Genomic DNA, 12307 nt, shown 5'->3' with positions numbered 1-12307 from the left:
AGCAAATAAATGGAGCCCAGATTTGAACCTAAGCTGTTTAACTCAGAACATACTTTTTTAAATGCTGCCTCTTCCTCTTATTGGACATTTGCTATGGGCCAAATCCAGTGCTACATGTTTGACGTGTCTCGTTTAGTCCACAAGTCCTATAGGGTTTATTTTGTACATAAACTGAGGCTCAGTATATTTTAGTAATATCTCAAAAAATATGACCTGATAAGTGTCATGGCAGGGATTTTCAAAGTGTATTATTTTGGGGACACCTATAATCCCAAGAACCCCGGGATGGGATCTATTGGTCTAGCTCCTAGTCTTTATACGAGAGAAATCAGAACAGGGGCATCTGGGGGGCTCAGCATGTGAGCATCTGCCTTTAGCTCAGGGCGTGACCCCGGGGTCCTGGGATCCAGTCCCGCAGGGAGCCTGCTTCTCCTCCTGCCTGTGTCTCTCATGAGTAAATAAATAAAATCATTAAAAAAAAAAATCAGAACATATGTCGTAAGTTGAATTGTGTCCCCCAAAAAGATAATGTTGAAATCCTAACCCCTGGCTCCTAATGCCACCTTATTTTGAAATAGTTTTTGCTGATGTAACCAAGTTAGGATGGGGTCATTCGGATGCTAATCTAATGACTGGTGTCCTTAGGACAGGGACATTTGGACACAGCACAGAAGGAAGACTACGTGAAGTCACAGACACACAGGAGACGGCCGTGTGTGAAGTGGAGGCAGAGGTTAAAGAGGTCTGGAGTCAAGCCAAAGATGCTAAGGACGGCCGGCCACCACCAGAAGCTGGAGGAGACAAGGACTGTCCCTCATAGGCTCTAGAGAGCAGGGTCTTGCCGACACCTGGATTTTTTTTTTTTTTAAGATTTTATTTATTCATGAGACCCAGAGAGAGAGAGAGAGGCAGGCACAGGCCGGGGACAAGCAGGCTCCCTGCGGGGAGCCCGACGCGGGACTCGATCCCGGGACCCCGGGGTCACGACCCGGGCCAAAGGCAGTCGCTCTGCCGCTGAGCCCCCCGGGAGCCCCGTGGCTAAGGGTTTTAAATCGAGTGTCCTTCTGCCCCCCGAGTTGCTGCCACGTTTCCCGCTTAGTCCAAGACGAAGGCTTGGTTCAAAGCCCCCTCGGCTCTCTCCTCCTTGGGCGCTGCGGGCTCCGGGCGAGGCGGGCGCTTCCACGCACCAGGCCGCAGGCCAGGCCGCTCCGCGACGACGAGCGAGGCTTCTGGCCCTAATGAAACTCGCCGTTCTCTCGCTTCCGGAGAAAACGTTCCATGTGGCTTTTTAAAGCTATTTATTTATTTCGGAGAGAGAGAGCCAGAGCCGGGGGGACAGCTCCTGCCCGCGCCCCGAGGTCCGCCTGGCCCGACGCCGACACCGGCCCCTCAGCCGCCGGCCGCGCCCCCGAGGTCTTGCTTTGAAGGGCGCCGGCCCTCACCGCCTTCGGCCCCATAAACCAAGCCTCCGCACGATGCGTGCTCGCGGCACTAGTACCGCTGTGCGACCTGCCCGGAGAAACTAGGCACACGCCAGGGCGGAGGGGGCGTGGGGACGAAGTCCGAGGTCACTGGGAAAGAGCACGTTTATAAGAAAAAGCAAAAAAGGAAACCAACCAACCAAACTGCAAGAAGCCGCCTCGGGGCCAAGACAGCCGCTGTGCTCGTCCACGGTCCCAGGCGCGGACGCGCGAGGGCTCGGGTCTGTCAGCAGCCGGCAGGGAATCAGCCCGCAGCAGGCTTCGGGCCACGCGCGTCCCCTTCCACGCCGGGGCGGGCGGCATCCGTCGTCTCGGAGGACGTGAACACGAGCTTACGGCAACACCTGCTCCATCGGATGTGCCTTTTCCCGGAAAGCCTTGAAGTGTGGATGGGGGCGAGGCCAGTGGACCTGGCACAAATCCCCACAGACGCGTGGGCAGGAGCCCGACGGCCACTTCTTCCGCGCCACGTCCTGGGACACGGCGAAGGCCCGGCCGCCGCAGTAATCGGGTGGTACTTCTCGGGGTACTTGCTAAGAGGGCCGAGTGCCCGGCTATTAGGGTCTCCGTTGGGCGCGCCCTGGGGGCCGACCCTTCCCCCACGGCCGGCCTCGGTGCTCCTCCAGACTGAGCAGACAGTCCACGCGTGGCGGCTGACGCCGTCGCCTGGTCGGCCCGAGGAGAGGATGCCCGGGGCGCTGGGGCACAAGGTCACGGCCCCCGGCACCGCGCCCTGGTCTTCGGGTCTGGGTCCCACCCCGTCAAGGAGGTCCCCTCCAGCACGACACTGTTCTCCCGGGGCTCTGTCCCTCTCGCGCGTGGTGGTCACCGGGCGGCGCTCCCAGAGCAGAGAGCGGAGCACGTGCTGCCCTTGGCCACGGTCGCGTTGCCCAGGCCTCCCGAGGGCCTGCCTCGGCCCGGGCCGGGCCCTGAGGTCACAGACACTAGGACACATTCTCCCTTTCCGCGCCCGCGACTGGCCCCGGATGTAACGCTCGGAAGGATGAAGGGTCCCCGTGCCACTTCCGTCCTTGTCCTTTATTTCCAGGGCGTCCCCGTCTGCATAAGGCAGAGCGCGAGGACCGTCTTGCTCCAGAGGCGCGAAGTGGGCTGAGCTTAAAGAGCACGAAGCTCCCGGGGAGGCGGGGGCTGCAGCCTGGGCCCGAACCAGGGGAAGCCGCGGCCCGCACACTGCGCCCCCCGCCCGCCTTGCTCCGGGAGCCCTCGCGGCACGTGCAGTGGCCCCGGGAGATGCAGGACGGCCCGCGGGGTCCCCACCATCAGGGAAGACGCAGACCGCCGTCCCGAGGGCGTGCACCGTCCTGGGGGCTGACAGGACGAGGGGCCCGTGGGGGAGGCCGATCTCTACCGGTGCCCCCGCGCTCCGGCGGCAACGCCCCCCAGGAGCCGTCACCCCTCACCGAGCACCTGCAGCGCGCCAGGCACCTCTCGGCCTTAGTTCACCTCGCCCTTGCGAGAGCCCTTTCCGTAGGTCAGCTCCGACACGAAGGCAAGCATCCAGGCATCCCTAACCTGCCCCCTCAGTCGGTAAGTACACGCGGGTAGGGCTGTAATTTGGAGTCAGGTCTGCAACATTCCTTTTTTTTTTTTTTTTTTAAATATTTATTTATTTATGATAGGCACAGAGAGAGAGAGAGAGAGAGGCAGAGACACAGGAGGAGGGAGAAGCAGGCTCCATGCACCGGGAGCCCGACGTGGGACTCGATCCCTGGTCTCCAGGATCGCGCCCTGGGCCAAAGGCAGGCGCTAAACCGCTGGGCCACCCAGGGATCCCCTCTGCAACATTCCTAAAGCTCACCCCTAACCACTGGGAATCCTGACTCTCCTCTCTTCCCTCTCGAGGTCCACTGAGCTGGAAAAGAACATCGAAACGAAGCCCTCCAATTATGCTCTGGACTCGCTTCCATTGTCTCAAGGCTGATGACCGGCACGTGGAAGAGACCTGAGCGCTCCCAGAGCCTATTTTCCTGGATATCAGATGCTCCCAAGAGGTAAGAGACTTGCCTGCATGTCGCCTGTGAGCAACTTCGGGGCTCTGGAAATCCTGGAGTCCAGATGCCAGGTGAGGCCCGCAGGACGCTCAGCGTCATCCCACTCTAACAGCAACTGAAGTGAAGTACTTGGTGCCTGAGACGTTGAGGACTCGGTGTCCTCCTCGTCAACCTGAGCTTTGGCCCGGGAATACCTGCTGGCTCCACAGCAGGCCCTGCCGATCCCGTTACAGCCACAGTGAACCCGGAACAAAGGTCGAGAACTCGAGCCTGCTGAGCCGCTTCCCACCTTGGGTACCTTCTGAAACAGACCCCTTGCCTTTATGCTCAACTCCTGGTGAAGTACGTGGCGGTGGGGGGGGGGGGGTGAAGGGCAGTTCACCGACGTCACGGCTCCCCGCAGCGCACAAGGGGAGACGCTACACGGTCCGGAGTGTGCTCAAGAACCCGGACACCTGGGATCGTTCCCGCTCCCGGGCACATGCACGTGCAAGACGTGTGCTAAACATCAGGGAATGCGTGTCACCCCCCAGTGGGTGCATTTTTTTCTCCCCAGAGAAACATCATACAGTGACGTCTGGCTTATGTCTCACTGGGAAGGGTTTTGAATTCCTATTGTGGTTTATGCAAGAACCTTACGAAGTCAGCCACGTGTCACCCGAACTCTCTCTGCACGCATTTTAATCTCAAAATGGCAAACAACACGTAGTCCATTTTAGCCAGAATTAAAGAAACTGAGCATTTGACGTTTGCCATTTTCCGAGGGCAGGAGTGTGTGGGAACTATTCCGAACCCCGCTTCTACCAGCAAGTTTGAGAAAAGAAACGACATTCAACACATTTCCATGTTCTTGTCACGTAAGCAGTTGTGCCGAGCTTTCCGTTTTCAGGCTGGGCTGTGTTTCATCTTTGCCTTTTTACGTGTGGATCTTCCTGCTGCCACTCACGGCATTTTTTGGTAATTGTTTGGCTAGGAAAATCTCATTGCATTTAGCGCTGTTTTCTCCACCACTGTCATGCAACCTTGGAAAGCTTTACAGTGTGGGAAAATCTAACCTAAAAAAATTCAAGTGAAAGGAACAATTTTAATATTCTTGGTTTAGCAATTAAATAGGTCTTGTATTTAATTAAATACAAATCCTATTTTGCAATTTCCATTTCTCAGAGCTATAAAGTTTGTTCCCAGACCTCTTGGCTTCCACTTAGACGGTTTGGTTTCTTTGTCCATGAGAAGGTCAAACAACATGTCTCCAGGCAGCTCCATCTGGGATTTTCAGTTTAATTCATCAAACTCCCCCCACATTGGGGTTGAGACATACAGGGTGCTTGCTTTTCTTAATTACCTTGGTACTGCCTTCTCTTTCCCCGAGGTTATCTGGTCTGCGTGCTCATGTCTTCCTAAACTTTTTAATAATGTCGTCAGTTGCTCTGGCTACAGAGGCTGCCTATTGCCTACCAAACCAGATTTGCTCTCGAGACCCGACTTTCAAGGCATCATGCTTGGTTTCTCCGTCACATTGTCAGATTTTTATTTCCCATGTTTCAAGTATACTCGATACGGACTCAGGATGCTTGGAGGCCTGGCCATGCTCTACCGCCAGCTGCGTATGTGAACACATATATAGAAGTTTATTGATCTGACGGAGACACAACAAGCAAGGGGAGCAGCAGGCTCGGTCCCAGGACCCCGGGGTCACCACCGGAGCCTGAGGCAGATGCTGAACCTGCTAAGCCGCCCGGGCGCCCCGTGTGACGGTCTTATTGTCTGTATCATGAGCTGTATCTCTTGGACCCGTGTGCTCAATAGGGTAGCCATTAGCCACATGTGGCTATTTAAATTTAAATTCATGAAAATTGTATTTCCTCGGTCATAGTAGGCATCTGCAAAGTGTTCAATAGTCACCAAGGCTGCTGGCTGCCTTCTTAGACAACACCAATAGACAAAACAGAGAATGTCACTGCTCAAAGTCCTACCGGACGGTGCTGGTGGGAGATACGTGTATGAATGGGGTTCGTGAGCCTTTGTAGAGAGACAAAGAGAATTTATGCTCTGAAGGGGCTTCAGTTGAAATGCTATGACAGCCAGTGACTAGGACTTTAGGCAAGATGCTTAAACCTTTTTTTTTCCTAAAGATTTTATTTATTTGTTCGCGAGACAGAGACAGAGGCAGAGACACAGGCAGCGGGAGAAGCAGGCTCCCTGCAAGGAGCCCGACGTGGGACTCGATCCTGAGACCCTGGGGTCACGCCCTGAGCCGAAGGCAGACGCTCCACTGAGCCCCCAGACGTCCCCTTAAACCTCTTTTGGCCTCAGTGTCCCCATCTCTACAAATGAAGCTAATAATACTAACAACTGCGTAGGGCTGCAGGGATGTAGGATGTAGGGATGTAGGGATGTAGAGAAAGTGATTAGGGGGCCTCTGGGGGTCAGCGGTGAAGCGGCCTGGGGCTCAGAGCTTGACCTGGGGCTCGGGATCGAGTCCCACGTGGGGCTCCCTGCATGGAGCCTGCCTCTCCCTCTGCCTGGGTCTCTGCCTCTCTGTGTCGGAAGGAAGGAGGGAGGGAAGGAAGGAAGGAAGGGAGGGAGGACAGAGGGAAGGAGGGAGGAAGGATGGGGAGGGAGGGAGGGAGGGGGGGAGGGAGGATGGAAGGGGAGGGAGGGAGGGAGGAAAGGAAGAAGGAAGGAAGGGAGGATGGAGGGAGGGAGGGAGGATGGATGGGGAGGAAGGAGGAAGGAAGGAAGGGAGGACGGAGGGAGGGAGGGAGGGAGGAAGGAAGGGAGGGGAGGGCGGGCCGAGGCCGGTGCCCGCACGCACAGGCCCAGCCGGGTCACGGGGCAGGTACCGAGGCTCCCGCGCGCAGGGGGACGCAGCCCGAGGGCGGGAGAGGCCGCCCCCGCCCCTCCCCCCCCGCCCCCCCCGTCCCCCCGCGCGGAGGCGTGTGCGCGCCCGGCCCCCCCCCCGCGACCGCGGCCCCGAACGGCATCCGGCGATGACGGGGGCGCAGCGGGGACACCCACGTCCCCGGGTCCCCTCCGCGGGCAGGTCGGGCGGAGCAGGCGGACCGCGCCGCCGCCGGCCCCCGCCGCACTGCGCATGCTCCGCCCCGAGCCGGAAGTGCGGCCGCGTCCGCGGGGCGCCCGGGCGGAGGGACGCGCGGAGATGACGCAGGCGGCGCCGGAAGCCGCTCCCCCGTGAGGCTGCAGACCCGAGCGGCGGCCGCAGGTCCAGGTCCGTGTGCGAGGCGGGGCCGGGCCGGGCCGCGGAGGGCTGTCGGGCGCCCGCGCCGCCGCTGACCCGCCGCGCCGCCGGCCGTTGTCTGTCTCTCCCTGCAGGCGCCATGGCTGCGGAGCGGACCCGGCCGCTGCGAGGCTCCGGCGGCCCGAGCGCGCGTCGTCGCTGTGAGCCCGGCGCGAGGTCCCGGGCCCCGGGGCGCTCGCTCAGGTCAGTGCTGCGCGGCCCGCGATGTGCGCGGGGCCCGGGGCGGGGGGCGGGCGGCGGGCGGGCTCCTACCCGACGAGCTGCAGGGCCGCGCGGGGGGCTGCGGGCGGCCCGAGAACCAGCAGGGCGCTCCCGTGCCTCGGGCGCACCGGGGCCGCCGCCGCCGCCGCCTCGCCAGTGCGCGGGAGACAGGCGCCCGCGCGTCCCGGCGCCGACCCGAGGGGCTCCCGCCCGCAGCAGCCCGCGGCCACGCCCGGCGCCCCTGTGCACCCGGGCCGGGCCGGGCCGGGCCGGCGGAGCCGAGGGACACGCGCGCGCGACCTTCCCTCCCGGCGCCCGCGTCCGACGAGCCGGGGGGGGGGGGGCGGTCCTGCTTCGGGGCCGCGGCCGCGCCTGCGGGTCCCGGGGCGCTCGCTCCGCCTCCCGCCGCAGGCTCCCGCGCTCCCGGCCGAGGCGGCAGGGCCTGGCCGCCGGGTGAGGTCGCGTCTGTGGGCGGCGCTGCAGGCCCTGGAGCCCCTGGGAGCGGGCGAGCTGCCCAGGGACGCGGGAGCCGGTGTGGGGCCGGACCGCGAGCCCGCAGGGCCCACGCCTCTCCCCGCGAGGGGGTCTTCCCCTCACCGCGCCCCTCGGAGCCTCGCGGAGGCGGGTCCCGGGCAGAGGGGCGGGTTTAAGGTTGAAGCTGGAAGGGGGGGGGGGCGGCAGGAGGCAGGAGGCCCGGGTGCGCCTCGGGGGACGTTCGGGCCCCACGGCCTCCTGCCCTCACTCGTGAGATTAAACCCCAGTAAGTTTGGGCCCCTGAGTTTTTCTTCCACGTGTTTTAAGCCGTTTTAAGGGAAGCTTTAGGGTAAGGATCGCAGGATTGAAAGGGATGTCGGTGGTCCCGTCTGCCGCAGCCGCAGGGCCACCCCCAGCTCCTGCAGGCCGCCTAGCGACGAGGCGGACCCAGGGACCGCTCGAGTTACCTTAGACGGCGGGGCCGCGTTGGGGATGGCCTCGGTGTGTCGCTGATTTTCACGACTCCCGAAGCGAGGGGTAGCCTCCACTTCACAGACGGAACTGACGTTCAGAAGCTGGTCGCGGGACGCCCGCCCGGGGCTCAGCGGGGGCTCAGCGGGGGCTCAGCGGGGGAGGCCCAGGGCGGCCCCGGGTCCCGGGATCCAGTCCCAGTCGGGCTCCCTGCGTGGAGCCTGCCTCTCCCTGTGTCTCTCTCTCTGTCGCTCATGAATAAATAAATTAAAAATCTTAGCCAAAAAGAAAAAAAAAGAAAGTTGGTCAGAGACGCCCATGATCCCACAGAAAGTGGCTGAACCAGTTAAAAGATTTGACCGACTGCGAGCACCTCCATTTACCTCACTTCTGCCCCTGCCCTCGACTTCCCCAGCACTGGGAATCTCCCACCGTTCTGGACGCAGCTCTCACACCATTGGAAAGCTCCTGTGAGACTGAAATCCCGCTTCCTGAAGTTTTCCCCTGTGGGCTGCCAGAACACCACGTTCCTAGAGGCTCGCTGAAAGGGGTCGCTTTAGACCTGTGACCCTAAGAAAGTTCCTTATAGTCATCTAGTCATAGTAATTTAGCCTTCAGAGCATTCTGTGATGGATGTGTGGGTACTTGGGTGTGTGCAGGTTGTGAGAGAGGAGGGCTCCCCTCCTCCATGCTTTTTCAATGCAAAAAGCATTGACTCTTGGGTAGATGTTTGGGTCTGTGTTTTTAATTGGCCAGTATTAATTAATTAGCCATTGAGACATTTTGTGAATGTCCACAGAAAAGGATTGCTTTGCCTTTTGCTGTGCGTGCTTTTTTTAAAGTAAAAAATTTCCAGAACTGTTACAGATAGAGTGTCACTTGGATTCAGAAGGAGGAGGCTTGTTAGCTCATGTTGTTGATAAAACTTTTGGTGAACTGATTATTTTTTGGCTGCCGTGTAAATCCTTAAACTAATAAATGCTGCCTAGCCCAAGCCCTGAGGATTCCAGAGGATTATTTTAAAGTCCATTCGCTGTTCCAAAACCAAAACTATCAGATGATATAATTGGAAGATTTGGTTGCTTTTACTGTTTTATATCTGATGACATTCCTGCCAAATTTGATATTGGGAAGTTAATGAAAATGATTTTAACTGATCTTACATGAACAAAGTTGGAAAATGAGATCTGGCTTTTGTTGTAGACCTGGTCTAGGTGACATATATGAGAAGGAATTTATTTTCCTTTTCCACATTAAGTTGGATTTTTTTTTTTTTAATAAGTATGATAGTCTGTTGGAAATTAAGTGGTTAGAAGGAAAAGGTTTTTTTTTTAATTATGGAAATATTTAAACATATGATAATAAAGAGAATAAAAAATCCCCCATGTACTGATCATCTAGCACAAACATCTTTCAACATATAACCAACCTTGGGAAAGATGTTTTTTACTGATTTGGGGTTTTGCTTTGTTTTGTTTTGTTTTCATTAGTCCCTCTTGTTAAAGGTGGGTTGACACCTTGACCCAGTATGTAATGCTGTATATTTGTAAGGTTTTTTTGTTGTTGTTCCATTTGGTCCAGGAGCAATTTGTCATTCTCCTAAAGGAGAAGATGGTATAATCAGGTAGTCACCATGCCTTCAGATTTTTATGCCCAGGCTGTGATTCTCCTGGTTATGGCTGTTAGAGAGACAGCTTGAAGCGCGTTGGAAGAGTACTAATGGTGAGAGCACTGACCTCCTGACCTCGAGGCCCTTCGGGTGCTACTTTAATCGCTCTGTTGACTAGAGGCAAATCACTTACCTGCTCTTTTAACATCCTCCTCTGCAAAAGTGCAGATGATGCTACCTGGTTTTTTTGGAAGCATCAGGATTACTAAATTGACTTATTTGCGCAGGCTTCCTTGGCCCTTATTGCTCTCTATGGCACATGGCTAAGAGTTGTCACCAGCTCACATGTAGCTTATAAAAACTATGTAAGGCCACGTAAGGAGTTTGGTGATTCATGTTCTAACAGGCAGTGCCATAAAAGAAGTAGAAGAACCAGAATACCTGAGCCATATAACTTATTACATCTGGTTATTTTTCTTCCCCAAACCGTTTTTGCCTGAACATCTTTTGAAAAGCCAGTAGCCGGTTTTGTGATTTTGGTAACAGGTCAGGCTGTGCCTGGCATGATAACTAATGTTTCCAGTTAACTGCTCAGGAGACTTGCCTTCTGGTTGTTCCCTGCTGGTGCTTATTTTTGTGATTTTTAGTACCTAAATAGAATGTATTAAGGAAATAGTGTTATGATGGTTTTGATGGGGTGGGGTGGGGAGAAGTATATTATGTGTAATAAAGTATTTTATAATGAATGGATATTTTGTGACTCTTTTACTGTGAAGATGCATGTTAGCATGTGCTAGACTTCAAAAGGAGCAAGTCGCATACACCTACATAAGTCTCACTGGCTTGTTTCAGAGGTCATGATTTATTAAAGTATGTTTTCTCAAATGTATATTCCTTTGTGTGCATGGAAGATTTTCAAATGCAGTGTATTAACTGTAAAGTTGTAATGCTAAGTTTTTTACACTAATTTTCATTTGTTAGCAGTCTTGCTTGAACAGTCTTTTTGAGCAGAACTAATACAATATTTTGATGTGCCACAGGTAAATTTTTCCATAACCTTATGGAGAGAAAGGACTTTGAGACATGGCTTGATAACATTTCTGTTACATTTCTTTCTCTGACGGACTTGCAGAAAAATGAAACTCTGGATCACCTGATTAGTCTGAGTGGGGCAGTCCAGCTCAGGCATCTCTCCAATAACCTGGAGACTCTCCTCAAGCGGGACTTCCTCAAACTCCTTCCCCTGGAGCTCAGTTTTTATTTGTTAAAATGGCTCGATCCTCAGACTTTACTCACTTGCTGCCTCGTCTCTAAACAGTGGAATAAGGTGATAAGTGCCTGTACAGAGGTGTGGCAGACTGCGTGTAAAAATTTGGGCTGGCAGATAGATGATTCTGTTCAGGACGCTTTGCACTGGAAGAAGGTTTATTTGAAGGCTATTTTGAGAATGAAGCAACTGGAGGACCATGAAGCCTTTGAGACCTCATCATTAATTGGACACAGTGCCAGAGTGTATGCACTTTACTATAAAGATGGACTTCTCTGTACAGGTAAGAGACCCTGGAGCTGTTCTGTTGGTTTGCATTTCATAGGGTATAACCTTAGAAATAGGACAAACCACTCCTTAGGCTTGAGGAGTATTAATTATATGAGATATCTATAGGGGCATTCCACCCCCCCCCCCCCCCCCCGCCCATTCCTGGGTGGTTTTACCTCTCTTTATTCTCTTTCCCTCTAGAAAACAAATCATTTTTATAAAACTTTATGAGAAGAAAGCTCCAGGCATTCTTCTAAATGTGATGTAAATCAGAAAGCTGTGACTATTTTTTTCAGTGTTTTTCCCCTCAATGTACAGTTCTTCATGTTGGTTAAAATTTTTTTCTATCAGTAGTGTTTTTTGAGAAAAACCAGTGGAAAAATTGGTGTCTAGACCTAGCAAGTAGTTAGATCATCTTGGAAAAATTACTTAACCTTTCTGTGTTTGTTTCCTTGTCTATAAAATATGGGAAGAGAAGTATTTCTCTCTTGCTGTAAATTCCTGTGGTTCTAAGTAAGAGGAATTAGTAGACTTTGGGGATAGAAACAAAGACATATCTTAACCCTAAGCAATTAAGTAGCTATATAACAAACATAATAATCGTATCTTCTAATTATAATAGGTACATGTTTCTGCATTTAATCAGTGCACATTTTAGGCAATACATTTTGAAAGGCATTGTAAGTAATTCTTAGGCAACATCTACAATGGTTCCAGGCAGTTCTAATCAATGATCCCAATGCCTATTCACTTTCACTCTGTATAATATTTAGGGATACTTGGTGTTCTTTCTTCAAGATAATTTTTTTTTTTTTAATATTTATTTATGAGAGAGGGGAAGCACAAGCGAGAGGGGTTAAGGGAGAAGGAGAATCTGAAGCGGACTTTATGCTGAGTGTGGAGCCCGACACAGGGTTTGATCTCACAACCCTGAGACCACAACCTAAGCCAAAAACCAAGAGTCAGATGCTTAACCAGCCGCGCCACCAGGTGCCCCCAAGAAAATTTCTAATAAACGTTTGAGTATTACCTAAAATACATAGTTGCCTTTTTTAATAGCGTACATTATTCCTTTGTATAAATATATCATCATTATTTACCCAATTCAATATTAATGCATATTCAGATTTTTTCTGTTTTGATGAATATTTTGGTTTGCATTTTTTCTCCTAAATTATTTACTTAGAAGCCTCAAAGTAGAATCACAAATCCAGAAATATGAATGATTTTAAAGCACCTCTTACTGTCCTTTTCAGAGAGATT

General features: G+C 53.7%; 1 protein-coding gene across 4 annotated transcripts in view; it reads left to right on the top strand.

Moving 5' to 3' along the window:
* The first annotated feature begins 6675 nt into the window (after positions 1-6675).
* Positions 6676-12307, top strand: part of FBXW2 (F-box and WD repeat domain containing 2) — a 51714-nt gene continuing 46082 nt past the window's right edge. For 3 of the 4 annotated variants that reach the window (XR_012038552.1, XM_072842569.1, XM_072842568.1), the window contains exons 1-3: positions 6686-6722; positions 6827-6935; positions 10548-11057. Coding sequence is in view for 3 of the 4 variants with exons in the window: in XM_072842569.1 (XP_072698670.1) it covers positions 10568-11057 (490 nt within the window). In the remaining variant the exon portion in view is untranslated. Of the gene's footprint in view, positions 6723-6826; positions 6936-10547; positions 11058-12307 lie in introns of all 4 variants that reach the window. The other variant, XM_072842570.1, reaches the window with a different exon arrangement.

The sequence above is a fragment of the Canis lupus genome, chromosome 10 (assembly GCF_048164855.1).
Source record: "Canis lupus baileyi chromosome 10, mCanLup2.hap1, whole genome shotgun sequence".
NCBI classification, from domain to species: domain Eukaryota; kingdom Metazoa; phylum Chordata; class Mammalia; order Carnivora; family Canidae; genus Canis; species Canis lupus.
The sequence above is the reverse complement of the archived record's forward strand: the minus strand, read 5'-3'. Positions and strand labels throughout refer to the sequence as shown.